At 45.7% G+C, this 27,842-nt stretch overlaps 1 protein-coding gene across 1 annotated transcript in view; it reads right to left on the reverse strand.

Annotated features, from left to right (window-relative positions):
- The window catches only part of LOC147672501 (ubiquitin carboxyl-terminal hydrolase 22-A-like), a 377,196-nt gene extending 362,110 nt beyond the window's left edge, over window positions 1–15,086 (reverse strand). Inside the window, exon 1 of the mRNA XM_086947987.1 lies at window positions 14,193–15,086. Within this exon, the coding sequence (XP_086804113.1) occupies window positions 14,193–14,312 (120 nt within the window). The 5' untranslated portion in view covers window positions 14,313–15,086. The remainder of the gene's footprint in view (window positions 1–14,192) is intronic.
- Window positions 15,087–27,842: the final 12,756 nt, after the last annotated feature.

A 27,842-nucleotide genomic window follows, 5' to 3' on the forward strand; every position in this document is an offset into this window, starting at 1 on the left:
TGGCTGACAGTGTGTGGAGAGAGTCCCTACTGAGGTCAGCGTGAGTAAAGACCCCACAGTCCTGTGGAAATTACCCTGTGAGAAACCTCAAGAAAGCACTAGCACGTGAGGAAACTTGCCATTTCAATATAGGCAAAATTATAAGAAAACTCGACAGATGTCTTCTAAAACCTGTTTTTTGGGGAACAAAGGACGGGGAATTTGTAAATTGACTTCTGCCTCCTGCTTTTCAAATGCAGGCTTTCAGTTTTCATAACGGGGGCGCACTTTTAACACTAGCACCCATGCTCGTTTTGCTTTTAAACAGAAGGTCGTGCCCCTGGTTAATCTGCGAGTGCTGTCTCCATCCTGGATTTAAGGGTGCCTAGCTATTAAGCCACAATACCCGCATGCACAACACTCTCCCCGTGCCATATGCTGTGCAATTACAGGGTGTGCGTGCCGTGCCTGGAAAGCAGCAGAACAGGGGACATGCACTTCTCCATCCCAGAGTCCAAGAGTCCAAGACCCATAACGGGGAGGGCGGAGCCGCCTACGTGGTGAGTGATTCGGTGCCCAATGTCTCTCACCCTCTACTTACTCCTTTCCCATCCTCATTGTACCCTCCATGCCCTTCTCACCTGACGCATCTCTTGAAGATACTATTATAGCGCTTTCGGACCCCTCCCAACTCAGCATGGCGAAGCGCCTTTATTTAATTAATATCACCAGCGCTTTCATACCCCTCCCACCTCCAAACTCAGCATGTCAAAGCACCTTTATTTATTTAACATCACTGGTGATTTCAGACCACTCCCAACACAGCACATTAAAGCCCCTTTAGTTAATGAATATCACCAGCGTTTTTAGACCCCTCCCGCCTCCCAACACAATACGTCAATGCGCCTTTATTTATTTAACATCACTGGTGATTTCAGACCACTCCCAACACAGCACATTAAAGCCCCTTTAGTTAATGAGTATCACCAGCGTTTTTAGACCCCTCCCGCCTCCCAACACAATACGGCAATGCGCCTTTATTTATTTAATGACACAGCGCTTTCAGACCCTTCCTGGCTCCCAAAAGCATGGCGAAGCGCCTTTATTGATGTACCATAACCAGCACTTTCAGATCTTTCCCGTCTCCCAACACAGTACGTCGAAGCACCTTTATTAATTTAACATCAACTGCACTGTCAGACCCCTCCCACCTCCCAAGACCGCACGGCGAAGCGACTTTATTTATTTAAAATCACCAGTTTTCCCTATAGTTTACAAAACTGCGAGAAAAGGAGAAAGTTCAGTTTAACTGAGTGAAACGAGTTGGCTGCAACCTGTGCTGTGATTGAAGAAAATCTAATACTTGCAATAAAGTAAATAACTAACATACAAAAGGAACTTTAGATCTTTTGTGGGTGCACCACCCAGTGGCTTATGTTTATGCATCTCTGCTCAGCAGTGGTGTCGAGCAACAACTGGGCCCCACAACACTTAGGAGGTAGTGCACCAGTACTGGAACTGTGTGGGAGGTGTGGTTCCCGAAGTCCGTTGGTGCAGCTGGCGACTGTATAATTATCCTGTTGCACTAATGAGCCTCTGTGCTGACTGACTCCCTGCTTGTTGGCCTACCTCGGGTGTGCTCTCAGGCAACCCCCCCCCCCCCCCCCACGAAGAAAAGGCGAAAGAGGAGGGTTGTTGCACCATCAACTCGTAGAACAGGTACCTCTCCTCCAGACACATGCACTTAAGTGCTGGGATTTGGACCTTCACAGTTACTGAGCAGGTGCATTCACCCACCGCGCTGTCCAGGTGCTTTGCATCTATGACTGGAAGATATGTATGTATCTATGTGTATTTATTTGAGTTTCATACGACACACTTGCCATTTGGAAGGCTGTAATCAACAGGGGAAATTGTTGCTTGTTTTATGATAATGGAGTTGACTGACCTCTGAAGGATGAAAGGCTGATTCTATTTGATTCGCTTCTGAGGTAGTGCCCTGCAGATTACCGCATAGTTCAGCAATGAGCGTTCAACACACGGAGTTAAACACTGCAAATCTCTCAAGCCCAGTGGTAGCAGCACAAGCCAGTGGGCTGATGCACCTGCTGCATTAGAAATGCGCATTAACTCACTGAGCTACCTCACTAGCTGTAATAGTGTAGCATCGTAATAAACACGATATTGGCAGAAAAGGATGTTCGGGTCGTTAAAGACACGCTTTTCTAGTGCGAACCTTTTCCCACTGAAGACTGAACTATAGTTCCCGCGCTGTGTGGCCCTATCCAGTCTTATAAAGGGGAATCCCCCTGGGGCGGCGCATATGCAGATGAGATGCATGAGCTCCGACACTGCTCTGTTAAGGAAATCTGCAGGGTCCGCGTGACTGGACAGGCGGGTTTTGTAGGCCTCGGGCTGGAGGCCCGGGTGGCGGGTTCAGCCGTGAGCCCGTCGTGTGCAGGGACGGGCCCTGGGAGCCGTGATCGCTGCCGAGCAGCGTCAGAAGTGCAAAGGTGTGTGTAACAAAACACGACAACAACTGTGCACATTTCAATACACTAGAGCTGAGCTGTTCGAGGCTGGCGAGTGACCCATCGAAAGAGAAAAATGTAAAGCAACATTTTTATCGCTACGTTTACGAATTTTACATGGATTTGTATCCAGTTAATCAAATACCGTGTTGTGCCGCAGGTCACACGGGCAGTCAGTCACCTGACAAGTGCCCTGGTGATGGCACACACTCGTGGCTTTTTGCACTAAAGCAACTCGATTCCCATTTAAACATAAAAAAAACCTCCTTCCCCCGTGAGCGCACTCTTCCAAAGCAGTGATACAGGAATGTTATCTGCTCGTGAGTCCGGTCACAGTAGTGATGAGACAGCCCGTGCTGTGGGAGGGGCTCTAGCCCAGGGGGGCTTGTGGATGTGGCTTATCTCTAGTCCTGGGAGGAAGCGCTTAAGGCTGCATGGGGGCGCTAAGGAGGAGCGAGGAAAGGGGGCTGTGTGTCCGTCATTACCAGCCGGTTCCCCTCTTCTGGAGGGACGGGCTTAGATATGTACTTGAAGTTGGTTTTCTCCCAGACTGCCCTCTAAGCACCCCCTGTTTTACCACCAGTGTCTCTGTTGGATTTCTTTCGGTCTGCGCTCCATCACTGTGCCCCCACGAGCTACCTGTTGGGAAGAGGCTGCTGGCTGCGCCCCCACCCTTGATCTTCCAGGATGGTTCCTGTGCTCCCCCACACCTCGCGCGAAGTGGGCCAAGCATGTGTCAGGCGCTGGTCACAGGCAGGTGGCGCATTGCCACGAGATGCCAACGCCCTCTTCCTACTGCCTGGTTCACTTGGGCAGGGCACAGCGCCTCTTCCCGGTGCTGTGAGTGTAGGCGCTTCCTGCCTCACTTCCTGGCCCCGGGCGTCCAGTGTCCCCGCCATGGCCTCACCCACTCGCCCAGACTCTGACAGTCTCTCACGAGCACCGTCTCGGCTGGCGGCGCTGGGTGTCTCCGTGCAGCATGCGTGCACATTACACAGTAATATCCGGTGTCCTGGTAGCGCTGCGTGGCTGCCGCTGAAGGGGGCGCTACAGGGAAGATTGGGGTGCACTGCTTGTGTACACTGGGCCTCATACCTGTAGCAGCAGAGTGGCGCAGGAGAGCACAGCTATGAACGGCATGGCGCTGTGGAGCAGGCTGGAGCGGCCTTGACAGAGCAGGGTGCGGTGCAAGAGGGAAACAGGGCGTCAAGGGTTAATTCTGTGTGATTGGAGCGGTGGAGTGCTGCTTACCAAGTCTCACTGTAGTTTGGGGTAGAGGTGCGTTGACTAATGCAGGAGGGAGGGGTGGGGGCCGGGGAGCGGCAGAGCACGACGGAGGAGAGCTGCAGCAGAGGGAGGGAGGGGGGGGCGAGAGCGCGACGGAGGAGGGCGGGGGGAGGCGAGCGGAGCCAAGCAGCTCCTAAAAGCAGCAGGGAAGGGAGGCGAGTGGCCTAATCACGATTACGAATGCGGGAGGGAGGGGTGGGGGCCGGGGAGCGGCAGAGCACGACGGAGGAGAGCTGCAGCAGAGGGAGGGGGGGGGAGGCGAGAGCACGACGGAGGAGGGCGGGGGGAGGCGAGCGGAGCCAAGCAGCTCCTAAAAGCAGCAGGGAAGGGAGGCGAGCAGCTACGAAAACACGACCACGTCTCTCCGAGGCAAGGAGACAATGCCTCGGAGAAACGCACGGCCATTTTCCGATTCGGGGGCGTGTTTTTTGCGCCCTGAGTGACAGACGACGTCACAGGGCTAAAGAATGCAAAAAATCACGCCCCCGAATCCGAAAAAGACGGAGCTTATTTGGAGGGACGGCTCTCTCCTCCAATGGCTGGCCTCCTTTTAGGAAGCCAGCCAATTGAGGTGAGACGGCCGAGGGAGGCGGGTTCCAGTTCCCTACTAAGTATCATACGGATCTCCTACCGGAAATGCTGGCAAGCCAGCATTTCCGGTCCTCGACCGAAAAAGCACACACATGCACCAATGCAAAGTCAATGGTGCGTAAAAGTTATTGAGTTACAGTTTTAGGAGTCTTCCGACTGGACTAGAAATACCAAACTTTAGAATTAGACAATAGAGGTGTATACCACTACAGGACCACCGGCGTTCAGGAGTTACCTCACCCACAGGAAGCAGGTGCAAAGTCGTGTCGGCTTTCGTCGAGTAGATCTATGGAGCCTGGAGATGAAGATGCTGCAGGCTGCCAGAAAAGAAGTGTCCGGTGCGATCCAAGGGTGGATCGAAGATGAAGAGTACCTGAAAGCAGAGGGGACAGAGTCTGGGTCACTCAGCAGTGACCAAGGTGGAACCAGGCAATGTCGGGCGCAATCAGGTGGTTGTCGAGAAGCTTATCTCTGCTGCCACGTGGTCTCTGGGGCACAGAAGATGTCCAGGAGTGGATCACGAGCTGTCCCACGAAGGCTCTCGCTGTCGGCGGTGTCAGCTTCCGGATTGGAGCAAACAAACCTTGGCAAGCGCAACCCACGCAGGATTCGAAGATCGCTTCTTACTCGGACCAGCAAGGTCAGAGCGGGTGCTCCTTTTCAGGAGAGCGAGGGCCAGTCCAGAGCAACCGGACTGGCAGAGCAAATTCAAAAGGTTTGTCGGTACTGGGGCCACTAGCCAACGGGCAAGCGACCGGACCAACGCTTCGAGGAGAAAGATGCAGAAGGGCACCACGCAGCACTCTGAGTGTGGAGGGGGGAGCTTTGGTGCAAAAGCTGCTCGGGCTGGGGCTTCTCAAACCCCAATGCACAGCGTCGAGGGAGCCTCGGGAGCTACACAGTCAGCACTTCGTAGTTTTTCCAAGATGGCTGGCCCCACGCTTCAGGTCGCCTCCACGGGTCTCAGACTTGCTGGGACTGTGGATCGGGCTGTTGGAAGGCAGGAACTCTGGGTCTTGTCGATCTCTGTTGCTCGAGTTCCTGCGGGAACTGCAACAAAGCAAACAGTGAGGCGCTAGATGGTGCCTGTTTGCACAGGGTGGTCACTCCTTGACCACAAGGGAGATTCTTCACTCTTCCACGTCGAGTCGGATGTCGAAGGGTCCAGAGTTTCGTTTCATAAGTTTGTCAGGATAATCTGATGTGCGTTGGCACAGCTCCTACCTTTATTCCAAATCAAGGGGCTGGATTACCTGCTAGGTCCCTCCTATGGGTGGGAACACCCCTTTCCCTTTGTCCATTTTCGCGCCAGAGCTGGGACTGGAGGGTCCCAGCACAGGTTTGAACTGTACTATGCATGGGAAGCCTTGTGCTCCCCAGGCAGTGTCTAGTTTCATTCAACCCTCCCGGCTACAAACCACTATCTCATGCCTGGGGTGGTGTGCCACCTCCCTGTGACAGGATATCTATTGTCCAGGCCTCCCCTGCCGGAGTTTCAGTCAGCAGTAGGAGGCCAGACTCGTGTCTGTAGCAGCAGCATCCATTTTGTGATGCTGGGGCTTTGGTTAGATTTAACCGTGTTTAAGCAAAGAAACATGCCTTCTCCCTCTAGAAGGGAGAAATGCTACCCCCGTCGCCAGGACTGGCGAGGGGGTAGTATTCCAAAGCGTATGACACCTTACATGACATGTTTTGATAATGCCAAACCAAAGTTAGCAAGTAACCGCGAGGATTATAATGCACTTAAGAGTATATGGTATGGCAATATCCCGGAACAGCTAAGGGAATTGGTCCCAACAGCTGCAGACAGGCTCAGCTCATGCTAGAGCATCATCTCACATAAAACCAAGCACTCTGCCGCCAGGATTGTTAAGGCCTGCCATAGGAGTGACAGCTACAGTGTTGTGTCTAGTGCCATACAGTGCCCACCTCAGATATCTTTTTTTTTTAACCGCAACTAGACAGGGAGACGAATAACATCCAAGTGAAAATAGGTGCAATGCAACAAAGTAAACTGGCATCTTTTTAGATGAACCTTTAAATTTTCTTCGGAAAGGGGGTGATAAGTGGGTTTAGGCAGGATCTACAAGTAGATACAGTATCCACCAGACTAGCGTTTTCTTTTGTAAATGCTTCTACCTGCAAATTCCTCACTGTTGAATAGAATCACTAACAATGGTCCTGTGGGTGGGAGGTTTGACAAAAACTTTCTTAAAAGAAGGAAATCGTATTAAACTGAGCAGGCGAAGGGACCATCCCTCACTTCGGAATCCAAACAATAGTGTTTTGCGAAGGTATGAGGTAGGCCTGCAGTGCTGCATTACAGAGGTCTACCACTGGTAAGTCGCTAACTAAGGCTGTGGTGGAAGGACATTGCCCTTGTGGAATGGGCCTGGATTCCCTCAGACAGCAGTGTCTGCACCAGTGTGTAGCAGATTGCTATACACAGTATAATCGAGCAGCAAAGAATTCACTTTTAACTGCCTTACCTTTCTGATTGCCTATGTACCACTAAAAGAGTAGGTCAACAAATCTTATATCCTTGTGTACTTGATATACTACTTTACTACATAGTAGGGGGTCCAAACTTATGTAACAGCGCCTCCTTCTTGGTAGAGCAGAATGGCAGATAATAAGTGAGCCCAATGATAGCCTGCCCGAGATGGAAATGGGACACCACCTTTGGTAAGAAGACACTTTATTTGGCAGAACGACCGTATCTGGGAAGAATCATGTAAAAGGTGGACAGACACTCAGTCTCCAGCTCTCTAAAATGATGAGTAAGGTCACTGCAACCCAAAAAAAAAATCTTTAATATGAGAAGCCTGAGCTAGAAACTACATAGTGGCTCAAACAAAGCAAATCACTCATTAAATACGTCGACCCTAAATTCAAGACCCACTGTGGTACAACACAAGAACTGGTGGAAGTTTGTCAAAACCTTTAGGATCACGTGGTGGTTGTTGGCAATACAGAGGGTTCACTTGGGTACTTGTACTGTTGTATTGGAGTACATAAAATCCAGTATCACGGATACAGTACACCACAAACAAGAGCCTTACTAGATTTAGCACCATCTCATGGGCACAAGGACCTGTCTAATGGCCATGTGGCATTGCAACACTTGAGGCCACATGTCTCAACGTATGAAAAGTTAACCTCAGGAAATAATACAGGATAGCTTCTTTCATATTCTGGCCTATTTTGTATCAAGAACTTTGATTGCACAACATTGAAAAGATGAGAACCCATCCACATGTTTGCAATGGAAAAAGAAAAACTAACTATTTAATGCTACGAAGAAATGTTTTTACACATAATAATTCTAGACCTAAACGAGAAGAACTGGGGCATGTGGTACAAATATATCTGATTTTAGAATACATCACTCCCACCGTTTGCATTTCAGTTCTATTATATTCATAATTTATATTTTAAAAAATGGGCTCGACATATAGGTCTACAAAGAAATAGTGTGGAGTTAAGAAATAACATTTTTGGTTTTGGCACACTGAATCGATTTAATGTGGTAGAAAACTGGTCTAAAGAATATTAAGTAGATTAAAATAATTACTCCATGAGCAAAGGAAAAATATAATAGACTAAATATAAAGATAATTCAGTTGCACGACGCTTTTTTTTTGTACTTCGTAAAGTGCCAATAAATCCAAATAAAATGCACATTTTTTTCCCTCATTCGAATGGGGAATGTTTACGCTGTACTAAGAAATTTGCTTTCCATCGGCAACCGAAACAAAATAGGTATTTTCGGAACCTCTGGACATTTGCACCTACTTCAAGTAAAGGTTGTTGGTATAGCAGGCTCTGGGTTTCAGGTTACAAATGAACCTTTTTTGTGAGTTAGACTTGCCTGCGTAGGAAGAGATGTGAATCAGGCCCCATGCATTTTACTGGCTGGCCGAAAATATATTCCCTTTACAGATCCATTAAAAGAAATGTTCAATGTTTATGAGCCAATTCAGAGGGTCAACGTCAGGAATAAGCACTCAATATTAGATCAGATCATTTTCCATTACAAATGGCTTGTTCACCAAGTAACACCAATTATTGTAAATCCTATTATGGGAATAATAATAATGAAACATGTTTACCTGGACATGGGCAAAAAGAAATATGAAAAACACTAAATATGTAATCTTTAATAGCAGAATTTGAGTAACGTAATGAAAAAGCTCACAGTACAAAAGATAAATAAATCTGCTCAAGTCAAGTCAAAGTCCACTTTATTCGATTAATTAAAATCATAAAAGTATTCTACAACAAATATCATACGTTCATATATCTTAAAAACAGTTAATACAGTATTAAACAGTAGATAGAATTTAAAAAACAAGTTAAAAAGGCATTATTTACACAGAATTCTTTGCAGTTTGCACTCAACATTACAGTAAACATGAATTCAAGTATCTATCCTCAGTTGTGAATCCAATCTTAACCTTGATCTCTTACATCTAACAGATGCAGCCATCTGCTCAATAAGAATCTTACTTTGTAAATTAGAAGACATGCAACACCACAAGAGACCACCTACACACCTTCTGTAACACAGATACTAACAGGGGAACACGGTTAAAACTAGAACGCACTTTATGCACAGATTAACAGAAGAGCATGAAACGAAGATAAAAAGAAAACAAAAAAAATATTTCTACTTAACATACATGGTGATCAAATCTACAACAAGCCAAAGTAACCGCTGACCTATCTTTGCACCTCAGGGCACATATAAACAAGAACTACCACTTGTTGGCTGCTGAAAAGTTCTATGACAACAGCAGTCTCGAGCCATGAGCGGACACAAGTCGCTTGACTAAGGCCTTAGTCAAGCAATTTATGTCAGCTCATGACTTGAACCACCAATTGCATTCCGAAGAGACCCGGTGCACACAAACCATGTTACCACCATCCAGTGGGCATTTACTGCATAGCTACAAGTGCAAAGGACTGAAATAACGCTGGCTGTATCATTGCCAGGTGCTCGAGGACAACAGGAAGGCTGATCCCAAATTCTAAGCATGCAGGAGGATAATGAGATCTGAGCACCTCAAAAATCTCATTCAGCCTCTTCAAGGCACACTCCAGCCCCCACATCCCAGCACCACCTTGCAGAATCCCAATTGTCAGCTTTTGGTGAGTTTTTGAAATGTTGCTGCAGCTTAATAGATCCGACAGCATTCATTCTGAGAATGCTATGTCAGAAAATAATGGGTTCAAAACTCACTAGAGTGGTAGTGCTGGCGGGGGAGCACCAACACAAGCACCCTTACCAATGACTGGGGAATTGGCACTCACAACATATGCCAGTAATGATTAGTGGTTGCTACAGGGCAAGAGCTAGCACCCCTATGGAATTGCCGGTGTGTTAATCTGTTGAGTTCATGGATGGGTTGCAATGTCTGCAGGTTATTACATTCGATAACCTGCAGTGTATGGCGCCCATGAGCCACTGCAGTGTTTCAGAGGAACTGGTTAATACACACAATGACCATTTCCTCCTATAGCCGTGGAGCTAATGCTTGAGTTCCAAGGGATCTTCTCCTGCAGCCATGCAGATGCATATGTGGGGAGGCCAGCTCTAGACAGGAACAAAAGGCTAAGAATAGCTGGGAGAGCAAGTTAAGCTCGATTACAACACTGAGACATACTACCAACAACATATACACTATCAGGTAGATTCATCAAGCTGAAATCGGCTCGCAAAAGGGCCAGATTCTGAGAATCTGGCCCTTTGCGAGCACTATTTTTGCATTTGGGATTCATCACACCAAATACAAAAATCTCAATTCTAGGAATCGCTAAATTGTGATTAATTGCATTTAAGGAATCTCAATTTGAGATTCCTTAAATGCAATTCATGAACCATTTAAAAATTGTGAATTCGCAATCTGGGGCCGCTATTTACCACGAAGTCTAACTACGTGGTAAATAGCAAAAACTTTGAAAAATGCACTAAAGTGCATTCTTCAAACTTTCATGTTGCGCACACACATGCCCTAAAGGCATGTGTGTGCGCGCAACATATGCGCACACATCAATTTCAGGGGTGCAACAGGGTGTCCTTTGGATCGCAATCTCAATTTGCAAACCGCTAATTGCGATTAGCAAATTGAGATGGTCTTCCCATTCATTCCTATGGGCCTCTAATCAAGGAATTATTAGAATCGCTATTTTTGAATGGATTTCTTGATGAATAGCATTTTGCTATTCCTTAATAGCGAATCGGTATTTTTCGCTATTAAGGAATCGCAAAATGTGTTCTTGATGAATCTGGGGGTATGTAACAATCATACCAGGAGGCCGAATGGCACCCATCTTGAAACGTTTTATTTCTTCCCCTGTGGTGCAGCACAGTCCTTTCAAGATTCTCAAAGGCCACCTAACCTGCCCATATTGGCAGGCTATGATACATCACAGAAGAGAAGAGGTGTAGTAGTTCTTTGCAAAATGTTCAGAGAATTTGCATGTGGAGAATCTGATCACTAGTCAAGGTCCTCACTTGCCTCACAAAAATCACTACAAAGGAATAGTTACTGTAGGTCCATCTGCCAGGAATAAATTACTTCTGTGGCAATACACTGTAGCAACCACTAGCATGAAAGAGCCATCAGCGAGCCATGCTTACAGTGGTGTGCCACAGCATCGTTGACTACAATAGAAGCACTCTTTGGGAGTAGGGCTCAAACTTAATGTACCTTTCAGCCTTTCCAAGACAATGCTATTGTTTCCACCTTAAAGATGCTACAGAGGCACTAAAGTTGGATCACAGAGGAAGACGTTTTGTGGTTCAGAAAAACTAAAATCATCTTATTTAACTCCGAGTCTTCTTTAAATGTATCACCTGCCGCCAGATAATAAGCACATTTAGCCACTGACTGCCAAGAATTTGAAGGATAAACTTGGTGGGTGGGGCTAAAATGGGATGTTGGAATACAGCTAGGAAGCCAACACACATTTCAATTAGCAATGACATACAATGTACTATATTCGTATAGATGTGAATAGATATGAAATAACAACCAGTGCGGTACGTTAAACATCTGTCATATCTGAAAGTAATCTAGGATTTAAAACTAAATGCCTCCAACCAAAACTGTTACATCAAATCCCAGTATAGATTCCACATACACAGCACGCTGCTGTACTGTGCATTACTAACAGTCTCTTCTCCATACAGAACAGCACGCTAAAAATCAATTATGAAGATGCACTTGCGATACAGACTAGACATTACCGACAACCGCGTTAAGGCCCAAATAGCTTCCGTATGAAATAATGTTTTTGGAACATTCACTCCCTTGCTCCCGTCCATTCACAAAGATTCTCATAATGTTAAGTCTTTCGCAGTGGGATCCAAGGAGACGCAACAGTTCCAGACGTTTCCAGGGAGTAAATAGAATAACGTTAGAATGCATGACAAAAAGAAAACCAATACAGATCACCGAAGTGTAGTGGCAATCCACCATTACAATGCATAATAAACGCAGAGTTTTTGGGCCACAAAAGGCCACATCGAACAAGAAGCTCTTGCCATATTTCTGCACCCCTCCCCCGATCCTGAATAATGTATCCCAGACATGACTCAAAGGAACATTTCGCCAACCGTCCCGGTTGTGCCCGTGTCTTAATAATTCAGGGGCTGATGACAGAGTGGATTGAGCATCCCTGTTCCCTGAATTCCTCCCCCATCAGAAGTATCATCGCTGCCTGGGCCCGCCTCCCACGTGGACTCTCCCCCCTGCCTGCTACTTTCGGGGCTTTGTTGCTCATTTCCTAATTCCGGGGATCTCATCAGGCAGCCCACGCCGCCCGAGTACAGGCACTGCCTCCCCCGGGACAGAAGGCCTGTGTTTAACCTGCACACTCCCTGTCTGGCGTCCAACAGCTCGGGACACTGCGGCATTTATGGCCAGCACTCCAGCGTGCACCTGAACTGTCGGTCTGGGAGAGAAAACATTGGCTCCCAGATGCCCGCATCATCGTTTATACAAAACGTTAAATGCAGGGTGAATGCTGCTCGTCGATTTCGCTGCAATCATAACTGCAAATACACAGAATAAAAGGGCACGGGCGAGAAACGCCACACCCCTGGGATATACGTGCGCCCCCACTCCCTCCCCAGGCACAATTGCCAAAAATTCAGGTAGCAAGCTGCAGACCCGGTCTGCAGAGCCCCCTTCGCGGAACACAGGGGGTGGGGCGATCAATAAACACGACGCACTGCTGGCCTGCGAACCTCGTCTGGCGAGCCAGCCAGCCCGCTGCGAAGCAAAACAAAAAGCACACGCTTCCATCAACCTCAGTCAAAAATGCAACTGTGTGCTTGCACCAATCTCACTCCACACCCCGACTGACTAGACCTTAATCAAGAGGAGCAACATTCGACCTGCCAAAGAAAAACGGCGGTGATGGGAGTGGAAATAAAGATGCTTGTGTGAAAAACTGACACTTGTCTGCCTAATTTGGAGGCTCAAAAAAACGCTTACTATCTCGGGGTCCACAATACAACCACACAAATGGTTGGGGGTGGGGGGGGGGGGTAAAACGCAAGACTATACGTGTAGCATTAAATGCGGACCCATCTCTCGGCAATAGAAAACAACGCCAAGGACCAGCTCATTTAACCATCCATACATAATCTGCACATATCGTATCGATGAGCCTGCCTTGTTGATGTCCAATGCCGCCCACACACTCCAGACCGTAATCCACGAGTCACGTATGGTGCCATGCGTTTGACACATCTAATGTACGTGCCACCTGCATCATCGTATCAGCTTGTCGTAGGTACACGTCTCATGCTCCGATGGCTGCCCACCGAAGGCAATTGCGTCTGTCACATCTGAGGACGCCTGCCTGTGCCAATTACCTTATGTCGTGTGCCGTCCAATCTGCCCGTTTGACTCAACAATCCCATGATCATATCCAGACATGTTTCCTGCGTATGCTAACCACCATGCATCATGACCCCTGCACTATCCTATGTGCTGTGCCTAGCAATTCGCAGGCATCGCCTCCGCTATAGGCTCCCTGAATAGCATGCGTCAACAAGCGAGCGATAAATAAATACTAACCTTTGTCCTTCTCTATCCTTCTGCTATCATTCCAAATCCAAATAACTGACTAACCTATCCACCATTTAAAATGTACTTGCATGTTTCACTATACTAATTCAAAACTAATCCTCTGTGGGTCCCGGAGTAGCGTGCTACCCGCCGAAAAAGCGCTTCGACGCCTCGTCAGGGGTAGTAAGCGCTATATAAATGCAATTACAATACAATACAATACCATGGGTGCGGTGATCCCTATTCAAGCACAGCAAGACCCCCAGATGTGAAAGAGCCCAAGCATACGTCAATCTTCTCCAAATTCGGCGCCTCAATCAACCACACGCATTCCATGCACTCTATGATAATATTGTTGGTCTGCTTCTAAAATACAGAATTATCCACGTCATTTTGAGGGAGGGGGGTTACTATTAATAGCCTTGCTATGTGCCCTCTACCACCCATTGGGATGTAAACATGCTATGTATACATAGGCGGGTATCCGCACCCCCAAATCCTCTTTCTTGCTCAACGTATTGAGGATTTCCCTCCCCAGCACAGAGCATCTCCCTCCTCTTCTCTCCGGCCCGGCCCCTTCTCCCCACCCCCTGGGATGTTCAACTCTCCTCCCTCCCCTGCAATCCCTTTCTTCCTCTGCCCGGGGAAGTGAAGCAATGCAGGAGGGCCAGGCCGCGGCCTGGGTGCGGGGGAAGTTAGCCAGGGTGCAATGAAAACCCACCTTGCGTTTCCTGGTCTCGGGGGTGCCGCTCCACACGAAGCACTGGTAGATGACTCGCAGGTTCTGCTTCCAGTTCTCCACCTTAAAGCTGTTCACATGGGAGCAGCCGGCCGGACTCATGACAGAAGACACATGAATTCAAGGGGTTGGGGGGCGCCGGGGGAGGGGAGCCTGGTAGAGAGTTCCAACACAGTCACGGATGGAGGGGGCTGGCGGGGACTGCACAGAAGCTGCAGGGGAAAGGGGGAGGTCCTGTGCTTGGAATAGGAAGTGCAGTCCTGCAATTTGGGCTTTGTGGTCTGATGGGGTGGAGGCTTCAAGTGCAGGTATCCATCAGTCTTGTATGTGGCGGTCCTGAGAAGGAAGGTATTTGAACTGGAACATACAAGAGGGTAGCAGCCGTGTTGGTTTCTTATGGAGAGGTTGGGATGAGAGCCTATAAGGCAATCTCTGGACTATAAGTACCACTCAAATTGTGATGTTAATGTGCCTCTGGAGAAGGAGAATTGGGTGGGACAGGTACGTGAGAAGGGAGGGTAGAGGGAGGGAAAAGACGGGTAGGAGTGCCCGTGATGGGAAAGTCTCTATCAGTGGGAGAGACAGCCTCTCTTGTATACCACCGCTTCTCTTCACCTCCGCGGCCCGGCCCCCCTCGCCAGCAGCGCCGTGCAGCTCATGGAGCGGTCGCTCCTCCTCCTCCTTTACAGACCAGAGGACACACAAAGCAGTGCCCGAAAGACCGTGGGCCCGCGCAGCTCGCAAGGACCCTCTAATTCATTGATGGGCAGAGGGAGGGGTCCAGGCTGCACTCCCCACCGCTGCCTCAGCCTCACTCTCCCCGGCCAAGCAGCACACCCTCCGCCTCTTCTCACTACCTCACAGATTCTTATTCATGCTCCTCCTCGACGAAATTCAACCGCGAGACACCAGGGGGCGGGGAAGTGAAGTCCAGTCCCCTGTCTCCTACACTCATTGGGGCAGGCGTGGGAAAAGAGGCGGCACGACGGGAAAAGCTGCTGTCTGATAAGCTGGTTATGATGCCAATAAAAATGCGTGACGCTATGACGGATGGAACGGTGAGAATACGGGGGCCATCTTAGATTGGAGTAGGCGCTACAGGAAAAGACAAGCAACCAATAATTACTCTTAGAACTGGCCGCTTGTGTAGGGTTGTTTCCGATCAAACTTAGCAGTATCGACTTAAGGAACATCGGTAAGAAGTATGTTCTCTTTCTGAAGCATTTTGATCTTGATTTATTTGCGAATATATATACCATTCCAAGATGGCTGCTGTATAAAAGGTCTACCACCCAGTAGATGTTTGAACAATTCTAGATTTCACGTATGCGTACCGTCCGGACATTTTAGAACGTGGTAAGTTCAGTTAGTTACTGAAATATTACGGAAGTTTGCGGCGAAGGTGAAAATAGAACACACTTTCCTCCTCCTGCGTATTTAAAATTGAAAACCAAAGCCTTCCTTTGGTTGTCATCAAAAGAAACCAGTTTTAAAAATATCACATTTATGCTGAGTATTTTTTTTTTAAAGAATGATTGGGGTTCTCACTGGTTTGCTATTTGTGTCGCTTTCTGTCGTGGACTGAAAATCCGACATACCTAAACAGGCTTCTAGGATCACATCACACATGCAGCCACACCAGTACTTCAGTGTGTCTAACTGCGCAGAAAAAAGTGGGTGGCGATCAATCTAGGTTCAGTAAATGAACGAGAAAACCAATCAGTCTGGGCAACCAGCGCATCAAAAAGGTAAAACAGTTAAATTCGAACTGGTTTCTTTTTTGTTTAAATAAAAAAAAAATCAATACTGATTAGGCTTGTCGGGGGTTTTGCTTCATCACATTTAACAAGCAAATGTCAGATAGCCTTTACTGCAAGGAGAAAGCACTCAAAACGGTGTACTGTGACACTTTATTCTATAAGAGCGATAGACTCTGGCTCACACATCGTTTCTCTTTTTTTTCTTTGTATGATAAGTTGATGAACACAGCTTTGATCTGAGAGTCACTCTCTAAACCAAGCACCGCCCAAAAGGGTGGTCGATTTTAAATTGGAATGTCCGAGGGCTCTGGCGGTTGGTTGGCAGCAGACGCCAGTCTTTACGTTTAGCACGTGGTTGGCTATACTTGCTTGTCAGTTCGGCTGCCTTCACAATCAGGCCGGTCTATCTCCCGTATCAGGCTGCGTTGGCGATGCGCTTGATGTCATATCCTTCAAGACCACCTTCAGCTTCTTGGTTTCCCCAGTGATTTCCTTGAAGTTCATCAGTAAAATGCGGAAGTGATGCTCATCTGACACGTTTTTAAAGCGGTAGTTTTATTTTATAGAAGTAAATGAGGCTGCATTTTTACATATCGCTTTGGTGCTGAACTGTCGGCTGAAGGAATACATTTATTTATGGCTGCAGAACAATTAAAAGAGCATTTTCAAGTATGGCTGAAGAACAATAGAAATAAGCATTTTCAAAATATATCGTATGTAATTTTGCATTTTGAAACCTTTTTGTTGTTACACTAGCACGCTGGTGTCTACAAATACACACAAAAGGGTGTTTCGGGGCTGTTATAGGAGCAGCGTTGATGTTGCAAACAAAAAAACCCAAGTAAAGTAAGTAAGTAAGTAAAAATTTATTTGCACAATTAATTAAAATCATTGCAATATACACATTCAAAATTGACCGTTGTAAAAAGAGAATATTGAAGTCTATTAAAGAGACAGTGGGTTTGTTGGTTAAAAGAACGAGAGGAATGTCTCTTAGAGGGGATAAAGCACCGACTTGATCAGATGGTAAGATCAAGGAGTTAATTTCTGTATAAAACTTTACAGAACGTGTCGCCATCTAAGGTGAATCTCCCCTCATGCAAGCATCGAGTGCTTCTTGGCATGTCCTAATATTCAGAAGAAGCCAAATTGGTCTCAGCCAGAAAATTCTTTGGGCTCGGAGGTGTTGACAGATACACAAGATATGAATGAGGTTTTCCTCTTCCTGGTTGCAAAAACGGCATTGGGAGGAGGCTTCTTTCTTATATCCTTGGCCAAATTTATATGCCTTCAGCGGAATTAAGCCGAAGCAGAATCTCATTAGTTGAAGTTTTGTAGGTGATTTCATGGAGGATGCAAGCTAAGACAGTAGAGTTTTCGGGGCATATAGTTTGGAGGCCCAAGAGCCATGGAAGAGCTGGAGTACCTGTTGCGCTTCAAGGTCATTTGATAGAAATTTTGCTTGCTTGGTTAAAAGCTTTGATTTCACCTCCATGGGCAAGGGAGTTGACCGTATGTCCTTTGCTTTGAGGGATTCGAGGCAGAATGTCAAATATTTATTCCACAATATTTTGGGGTTGCTAAGCAGTGATCATATGCAGCTCTTTAAAGTGTGAGGGCTAGCTTGTTTCGTTTTTAGGCAATAGGTGATATATCTTGCGCTCATAATCCAACGCATAGAGGATAGAGAAAATTCTTTCCGAATTTGGGCATGGGAGGTCGAGTTTGGCAATCGAAAAACCCTGCGGTAACATGACTATTGCACTCTGTCTAACCAGTTATTCATTTTGTCTTTAAAGATTATTGCACCAAAAGATTTTGTAGGAAGGAATTTTGCAGTAATCAATTTTATTAACGGGATTAAGTCCTGGGAGTGCAAAGCGTTCTTCGTTCTTATGAAGGCCCCCTCCAGGCTACGAGCAACTGCTTGCATCTCAGTTGTATGCACAGAGGGCCTCCCTTTGTGATCGATTCAAACGCCCAGATACTTATATGCGGTGACAGTTTCCAGTGGCTTCCCTTCAATAAACCACGTGGTCTTTTTTTATTTTCGCAGAAGATATTGCCATTGCTTTGGTTTTAGTAACATTTATCTCTAGCATATTGATGTTGCAGTACTGGGCGAGGGAGTCAAGTAGTCTTTGAAGGCCCACCTGAGTTTGGTCTAGGAGAATGGTATCGTCTGCGTATTGCAGAATTTGGATTTTTCTTTGATCAATTTCTGGGGGAAAGTCTCTGGAGCGGGACAGCCATTCAGGGAGGTCTGCGAGGTACAGATTAAAGAGTAATGGTGCAAGGGTGCACCCTTGTTTTAGGCCTCTGCTAGTATAGATTTTGTTAGAAGTAGACCATCTCGATGTAACTCTTACTTTAACCCAAGTGTCTGTGTGTAGGGCTATTAGTGCTTTCAATAGCGACCAAGGGATGCCCCATCTTGCCAATTTTTTCCACAGTTTAGGCCGGCTCACGCTGTCGAAGGCTTTGCGAAAGCCGATGAATCCCAGGTACATCGATTTACCTTCCATCAAGTGGGCCATACAGATCAGATTGTCTTCGATATGGCTGCCTCTTTGGAAGCCAGTTTGGGTGAAAGGGATTAGGTTGTTATTTTCCACCCATTTTGTAAGTGCCGTTAAAAGGTCGCTAGCGTATGCCTTCCCGTCCACATCGAGTAGGGCTATCATCCAATAATTATCGGGATTAGAGCGCAAGCCTTTATTATGGGAGGGGACAAGAAGTGATCCTTGCTAAGAGGCCGGGATGGGGCCTCCCAATGTTGTGGCCTCAAAGAGGGGGGTCAGTATCAAGGCCCATTTCTGGGCGGAGGCTTTGAATAATTGAGTAGGGTTTCCATTGGGTCAGGGGGCGCCACCTGAGCGCATTTTCTTTATTATTCCTGTTATTTCGTCTGTTGTTATCTTGACGGGGGAGATTGTGTCATACTGGGGGATTAATTGAACGGTAGAGGACAGGCTACTGCCATTTAAAGCGTGCGGTGCTGTATAAAGTATTTTGACGTAAGTCTCCCAATCGGCAGGAGAGATATTAGTTGCGGTAGGCGGTTCAATGGCTTTGGTGGCCTTGTTTACCCAGTTCCAAAATTTTCTTTGGTCTTTAGTTTTTATGATCTCAAAAACTGTCGCCCAGTGGTGCTCTTCTTCCAGTTTCTTTAGGATGAACCTGGCCTTCCTGTAATCTTTCCTAGCGGCTGATATGTCGCTCTTCAGAGATTTATATTCGCTTTCGTTATTCGCGTTGGTACGTTGCAACTTATTTAAATTACTTTTCGTAGTGATTGTAAGTTGTTTTTGCACTAACAGAGTAGTCGAAGCCGGAAGGTCCTTCGAAAGGCTATTTGTTGGTTTTAATGCTAATTGATCTCTGAAGTTGGTCAGTGTAATTTCCCAAGAGGATGCTGACAAGTGACTAATGCCGGCCAAAGCCCATTTGGTCAGAAGATTGTCCACTTCTGCTTCTATTACTTCCCGGTTTCCTTCAGACCATCTCAGTTTTCTTACACTCTGTAGGTTTGATTCCGTTCCAATCAGGGGGATATTCGGGCGGTGTAGCTGCCTAAGGGCAATATTGCACATTAGAATGGCATGATCGCTATCTGAGGATGGTATTACAGAGAGCTGGCGTACCAGGTGGAAGGCAGTAAGTGATATCCATATATAGTCTAAGGTAGCCATTCGGGAGGGGGATATGTGGGTATATGCAGCTGGTTGGTGCGAGGCAATCCTTCCATTGAGGATGCGCAAGCCAAATTGATTTAGTATTGTTGCTAGTTTTATTCCATTGGCTTTCTTTCGTTGATACTGAGATTTTATCTCCGGGATTGCCCACATTTCATTAATTGATAATAATTGAGAGGATTGGGTGGATCGACGTCCATTAAGTTGGAGTTAAAGTCACCCGTTATCAACCACAGATCGTTTGGAAATAGGGCTTCAAGATTGTTTATTATAGGTAGCATATTACTCAAAGTGGACTCTCGTCTTGTTTTTGTGGGGTGTAAATAAACACAGCCGAGGATGATTTTTTGCTTTGTTTTTCCCTTTTCGTGGCTCTTAATCTCAATGCTGATAAAGATGTAATCACCCTCGCCGTTGTAGAGTGTTTCTAATTTTGCGACCAATGTGTTCCTCACAGCAATCAGCACGCCCCCGGATGCATGGCCACCTGCTGTAGATGGAATAGCGAAGGATTCGATTACAGTAAAATCTTCCCAGATGGTGTTCTCCAGGGCCCAGGTCTCTTGAATAGCGAAGATATTGTGAGTCTTCCGGAGGTCAGTGGTTAGTCGTCCGATTTTCTCTTTTTTTAAACCCCGGATGTTCCAGGAGCATATATTCAGATGGTGGGCTATGTCATGATTTGGTTTGTTTTCATGCGAGGTTGTCTGCACTCTACCCTAAGGCCTGGGAGAGCCAGGACCAATCTTGGGATTTATTCAGCTTGAGTACGCATTTGCGTGGTCCTCCTGCTTTTGTGGCTATTACTTTAAGCGGGTTCTCAATCCAGGGTGCTGTTTTTGATTACTGTCCGAGGCCGCGTAGCATCAAGGGTAACTGCTGATTATTCCTTTCCTGGTTTAAGTCTGATCTGTTATTGTCAGTCGTTGAGGATTCGGAAGTGTTTTTTAGAAAGGTTGGGTAGTTGGTGATGGTGTAAAGGCTGGCCTGGATGCCCCATTCACTCAATTGTTTTGCGTTCTTCATTAATGTTACAACCCGGTCTGGATTGAAAAAAGTTACCACAGTTGACTAATTTTTCTGTCCAATTGCGGGGTCTATAAAAGCCACCGTTTCAATGTCCACTGAATTAACGCTTTCTAAACCTGGAAGGTGCAAGCATAGCTTTAGGATATTTCCCCTGTTTAGAATATCCCATTGTCCCTGGGATTCATATTCCGGGTACAGTAATATTTTTTTATGTTGTTGCTGCGCGGGTCGAAACTCTTGGTTGTTTGAATTCAGTTTGTGTGGTAGTACCTGGTTGGGGCTGCGGGTTAGAGGATCTATCAGAGGCTTTTCATTGCATGGATACTCCGAAATGTCTAGAGTAATTGGTTTTAGAATCGAAGAGTAGATACTTGTGGGCAGGTCGCTTCCCATAGCGGGTTCTTGAACGGAGGGCGTCTTGTTGTCAGGTCTAACCTCCTCTATAATGGCCTCGATGTAGATCTGTTCTTCTATTCTTGGCAGTGGAAGTTCTGCAATGTAAGTTCTTGTTTTTTGTCCTAGATCCTGGATAGTAGGTTTATTTTTTTCACCAAAGGAGGGAGAGGAGCTTTTATTGATAAATTTAATCGGATTATCGTTTTGGCTGAGATGATTACTATGAGATTTTATATTATTACTACTATTTTTAGATGTTTTGTTTTCCTTTAGGTCTGGTAATTTCTGTGCATGATTTAAAGGCGTTTTCGAGTTTTCAGTTTTTTCTTTTCGTAAGTCGGCTGGTTTTTCTAGCTGCTTAGTCAAATTTGTAGGTGGATCATTCATATTTGTTTCAAGCCATTGTAGTAATGCATTACCCTTTTTTTTTTGCTTTGTTTAATTTCTTCAATTTCTAGTTGTTCTTTCTGGACAAGGAAGTTCCTTCCTTCAGGTTTTGTTTGGTCTTAATTGAAGACGTAGGAAGACTTAATGTGGTAAGTGGCGTTTCCTCAGTGTTAGGTTGCGTAGTCGTTTCTTCAGCGTTCAGTGATTGTAAAGAAAAAATGGTAACGTGTCAGGATAGAAGACATTTCCTTGGGTGCCTAACGTGGAATCTTGAGCTACGGGGAAAGGCTGTTCGTAATGAATACTTGTTGTGGCATTGAGTGGTAGTTGATCCAGTTTTGAGCTATTGTTGTTGTTGTTGGGACAATCTGGGTTGTTGGAGCTTAATTTTTGTGTTCTGGGAATTTCATGGGTTTGAAGTTGAGTAAGGGTACTTGATTTCTGTAGTCTGATCTGAGACTTTGTCCTCAAATCTTCTATTAAAGTGGACATTATTTTGCGCAGAGACTCAAGTTTTTTTATTAGAGGCTCACAGTTGCAGCTGATTTGTGCGTGGTTTAGATATGAGTTCGTATTTGCAATTGGTTCCTGGCTTGGATTCGCTGTGGGAATGTGATTTTGAGCCACATGTTTTTGGGCTCTTCGTATCAGCGAGTTTAGCTGGTCCAATTTTGAGTCTATTCCCATTATGGAGTCTGCTAATAGTTGGAGAATGGTTATCTGGGTGTCAAGTTTGTCAGCGTGCATATGGGCAGCATTGGCCATGGAATTCAGAGCTTGGTTAGTGGCTGCGAGAAGTACTTCGACTTTGAGCAGTCCTGGGTTAGTTTGAGGGGCCCCTTGTCTAAGGCCTGTTGAAGGGTGATTATTTTCAGTGGGGAGGTTGTAAACGAAAGGTGAGTTGATAAACTGATTAATTTGGTCCTTTAGGAGATCTTTGTTTGGGTCTTGGTTGGGGTTACAGGCTTTAGTTCCAGCTTTGTGATTGCTGGTAGTTGCTAATGGTACATTTGATGGACTTACGTTGGTCATCGCCTTGAGTGAGTCATTATTACTGGAAAGAGTGAAGTGAAGTACTCCGTTGGGGATCGAAGTGGATGTTTGCGACGGAAAATCAAAACTGCGTTTTTGAGTGTAATCGTTCAATGGATCCTTTGGCGGATTTGACACATTTTCATGCGGCAGTGAACTTTGCAAGGGTGAAAGCTTTATTGATTGAATCGAGGAATGAGTCGATGAAATCCAGATTATGGAATCAGCTGGGGTACGTGCCGTGGTTTTGACTATATCTTTGTCTTTTTCCGACTGGGGAGTTGAGTTTTCTTTCTCAGAATCAGAGACATTGACAGGGCTTGTTGGCATGCGACGGAGCAGGAAAAGCAGACATTACCAAAGAAAGGGTGATATCAGACGATTTGCTTTGGCTTGGTTGTAAAGGTTGTTTCTCTAGGAACGACAGGGGTAATATCGGATGAAGGAGGGAATGACTGACTGATGGATTAGCTGGATCAGTAGCAGTGTCAGTGGCTATGGTCTTGCGACAAATAGTTATTTCGGGATAGAGAGAGATTGGGTTAGGAGGAACTAGGGGATTTATTGATTGATGAGGAAGTTTTATGTTCTTGTCTCGTGAAAATTGGAGGGCAGATTTATTTAGTTGGCCGATCTGGAGAAAGTGATCTCTGATATCAGCAGTGCCGTTGTTTTAGATTTTTGACGAATGCGAAAGACTAGCAGGTTGCGCAATAGAATAGTTCTGGCGCTTCACCCAGCATCTACGCCCTTCTGTTGGGGGGCCACTGGAGGGCTGGCGAAAGCGAGCGTAGCGCGCAGGGGGGGCTGCTGGCGGAGTCGGACCTAGTCAGACCTGCCTGGGCCACCGACCCCGGGCTCTTACTTCGCAGCTGCCTCTAACGGCAGCCGCGCTCGCGATTACACTGTTTGAACTAGGCGGCCCAGAATCAGTTCTGTAAGGTTCTAAAAAGTCTCACCTTGATTGTGGCTCGGGTGTGGGCGCTGGGTCCCCCGAAGCTACTCCGAGAACTCGCGGCGGAGGAGATGGCAAGGGCCGCACTGCACTGCCGCGGCCTCCCCTGGCTGTCACCCGGTTATGGGCGGTCGCTGCAACGCGGTTTACTGGCGCGGGTTGCTGGTGCAGGTCGCTGGTTGCTGGTGCGGCTGACGCGATTTCCTTCGTGGCTGCTTTGTGGAGTCTCGAAAGTCCTTTCGCTCCTGTTTCGGGAGATTCAAAGCTGCCCCTTAGTACTGCGGTGTCCAAAGCGTCTCACAAGGGGACTTACACGGCGATATCACAGTTTCACGGTTAACACAGCCTGCAGGCTCACCACGACAAACACAAACCCTGCTTCTTTCATAGGGTGCTATCGGCAACCTCAGCCAGGACCCGGCACCAATAGTCCAGTAATACTGGTTTAATCCTTTTAAATGTCAATGTCCATGTGCCTTCTTAGGGGTTGGAAGGTTTCCCCGGTGGCTGATTAGTTTACTGAGCCTCTCTCAGGTTTTGATTTTATAACAGGGATATCAGCCAAAAGGTCCTAGGGCTCTGGGTTACAACAATAGTGGTTCCCACGGTGCCTGCAGCACCCGTGGCAACATCCTTGGCTCCGGGTAGCTCCCGAGGCAACCCCTGCAGCCCTTCTGTGCACTCCTACAGTACTTCCCAGTACCTACACCAGTGCCGCCCGTAGCACGCGCGGCTCACGGCTTCGGCGTTCGCGGCACCTACACACGCGGCTCCTGCACCTGCACGGCTCTTTTTGCCGTTTACCCCCGCTCACCTCTCGCCGCTTGGTGCTCAGTGCTGGGCGCTGGGTGCGAGGTCCCACCTGGTCCTGCCACCTGGTCAGAGCTGCACGCCGTAGGTTCCGCCGCCTCCTTGCTGCCTCGTCTCCTCGTGGGTCACTGGATCTTGCTCACTGCTGCACTCTAGCATCCGAAACCCTAAAAGAGTTAATTCACTAGACAACAATAATTCAATGTAGTTTCGCATTACGATGGCTTGAATGCCCCAAAAATTGGGTGATACATTCAAAGTTGCTTCTAACAGTGGCACCCAAAACATATCTTGCCTTAAAAAGTCCCTACTTCTTGTGGTCACAAAGGAATCTCTGGGAGAGCAATCATTTTTTAACCCAGTGAATGCCTTTTTTTATTTGGTTTGCAACATCAGTAACGCTTTTGGTACAAGTCAAACAATATTGAATTATATGTTAAACCTATAGAAAACGGAGCATTGAAAACCAGCCATAAGCTCAAGCTACTTGGTGCCCACCAGCTCAATTGTACCAAACGAAAACCCGAACAAGCATTAATAAATGAATTAATAAAGCCATTTCTTTTTGAGTTTGGACCTAGATTTTTTTTGGCTTGCATCAACAACATTTTATGTGAAATTCACTGTATAATCTGCTTGTTATTCCCATTGTAGGTAAAGCATGATACGGGTGACTTGTGATATGGCAGTGGCACAGTTGTCTTTCTACCTTCCATCATGGTACACTCCCACTCTTTGACAGACACCCGGAAAAGTAGAGACTTGCTACTCATACTAAAAGAGATAATAGTTTAACTCCACAGAACCAGAGTTATAGAGTCCGAGCCCCGGTTAGTCATTTTCATAATTTGATAGCCAGGGGCTTTTGACAACAGGCATATGCAGATTCCTACTCTCCTCACGTTGAAAGCTCGAGATACGCAGTGCGATTACTATAGATGGTGGTGATCATAATGGGCTGTTGCACAATTGATGTTACTAAGATGCTGTCCATCTCTGTCTCTTATTCATTCCTCCTGTGTAGTTTTGCTTTTATTCATTCTTTTTCGATTGTCTCTGGGATGCATGTATACTAAAAATCTCAATTAAGAGCAGCTTGTAAAAACAACTTGTGAGCGGTTTAATGAACAAGTGCATACTGTTAAAGTAAAAGATATGGACATAGAGCTTGGCATTGCAGCTTTAATTTCCATTTATATATAATCACCACTATATCCCCCTTCACTAATGGCATTCTTTGCAAGAGTTAAAATCAAACGCTGCTCTGAGGATTTTCACAGTTACATTAGTAAACATCTAAAAACTTGTTTCTAATTTCTCTTCCCCTGCAGTGTTCTCTCTCTCTCTCTCTCTCTCTCTCTCTCTCTCTCTCTCTCTCTCTCTCTTATTTATATATATATATATATAGAGAGAGAGAATCTATATATACACACACATATTACCTACTGGCGGTCGCCAGTAGGTATATATAGTTAGGATTTTTTCTCTATGGGATTTTTGAAAATTCTATGTCTAATAACTTTGGCGTTTGTGGACGGAATTGGCTGAAATTTTCAGGAAAATGGAACATTTTGTTTCTGAGCAGCCCCTGGCAATTTGGGGGGGTTTCATCAAGGGGGGGCTGAGAAAAAAGGGGGGTCCCAAAACGCGTTTTTCCCATGTTAATTTCCATAGGGCGGTTGGCCTCACTTTTAGCTCGAACGGCTGAATGGATTTGCACGAAACTTGGCAAAATTGTAGGGACTGTTAGCCCGATGTGCCTTTGCTAGGTCTCAATATATGTGCTCCAGTGGATTTTGAGTAATTTAGGTTCAAAAAAAGATATATATCTGGGCGGAGCCTAACCACACATCTGATCTGATTGGCTGTCAGCACTTCATCCAAGAAGTGTTGGCAGCCATCTTGGGACCAATATACATGATAGCACCTCATTAAAAAGCATTGTAGTTAATAGAGGGTTTTAGGACTTTAGTTACATTATAAATCATTTGTTGATGGTACCATACTCGTTTTAGGAATTGTGGTGGGTTCTAAGGTGATTTTACCATGTGAAAAAACCTTCTGCTGTGATATCATGAATATTGTTTGAAAGAAAACTAATATCTCATGATTTTCCCACAGTGGTTTGGAAGGGGATCTATAAGCTAAACTGAAAGCATATTTTCTGTAAATTCACATTATCTTTCTCAGTCATGTGAAAATGAAGTCTGACATTCTCAGTAAAACATGTACATCCAACAAGGACAGAGACTGTCAGTTGATTCCTATGTGTTCTACTGCAGCCTCCTAGAGTGTTCTAAAGAACAACTAGAGCGCTAACAGTCCTACGTATTACAAAGGTATGGCACACCTGAAGCCATCTTGATTGGAATAAAGTGGTAACTCTTAAAACATTTAATTTAAAAAGAAACCACATGAGGGGGTATATTTTGCCATAGAAAGTATGATTAGTGCTGCAGAATGAAAAATTAGGGCACATTTTGAGTGACTTCTCAAATCCTTTTCTATTTCATTAAAACATTCTGACATGCAGTCTCCCAAAATGGCCACCAGAGACAAAAGAGCCCAAATGTAGCCCAAATATCACCCAGATGTAGCCCAAGTATAGCCCAATGACAGAATGTCCCAGAGTGTTCTAAAGAACAACTAGAGCGCTAACAGTCCTACTTATTACAAAGGTATAGCACACCTGGAGCCATCGTGATGGGAATAAAGTGGTAACTCTTAAAACATTTAATTTAAAAAGGAACAAAATGAGGGGGTATATTATGCAATAGAAGGTATTATTAGTGCTGCAGAAAGAAAAATTAGGGCACATTTTGAGTGACTTTTCAAATCCTCTTCTATTTCATTAAAAAATTCTGACATGCAGTCTCCCAAAATGGCCACCAGAGACAAAAGAGCCCAAATGTAGCCCAAATATCACCCAGATGTAGCCCAAGTATAGCCCAATGACAGAATGTCCCAGAGTGTTCTAAAGAACAACTAGAGCGCTAACAGTCTTACTTATGACAAAAGTATGGCACACCAGAAGCCATCTTGATTGGAATGAAGTGGTAAGTCTGAAAACACTCAATTTAAAAAGGAACAACATGAGGGGGTTAATTTTGCCTTAGAAAGTATGATTAGTGCTTCAGAAAGAAAAATTAGGGATCATTTTGAGTGACTTCTCAAATCCTCTTCTATTTCATTAAAAAAATTCTGACATGCAGACTGAAACATGCACTTTGAATACCAGCAGCAGACGTCCCTGGTGAGCAGTAGCTTTACTACAGTGATCTAATGTGCAACTAGAGTGCTAACATTCAGAATTTATGGCAAATGTGTGACACATCTGAATGCCTTCTTGATGGAACCAAAGTAAACAAGCATTGAAAATGCAATAGATCTCGCCCTCGTTTAAGTTAAAGCCATTCTGTTTGTAATGAGGTGGCTTTTTAGCTTTGCTTTTATTAGTGTTTTTTCAACTTTCATGTAAATAACATGCATCTGTATGCATATAAGTATATGTATGCATGCATTTATGTTTGTATTTATATAGATATACAGATGATATATGTTTATATAT

Source organism: Lissotriton vulgaris, unplaced genomic scaffold (assembly GCF_964263255.1).
Source record: "Lissotriton vulgaris unplaced genomic scaffold, aLisVul1.2 SCAFFOLD_902, whole genome shotgun sequence".
Lineage (NCBI taxonomy): Eukaryota > Metazoa > Chordata > Amphibia > Caudata > Salamandridae > Lissotriton > Lissotriton vulgaris.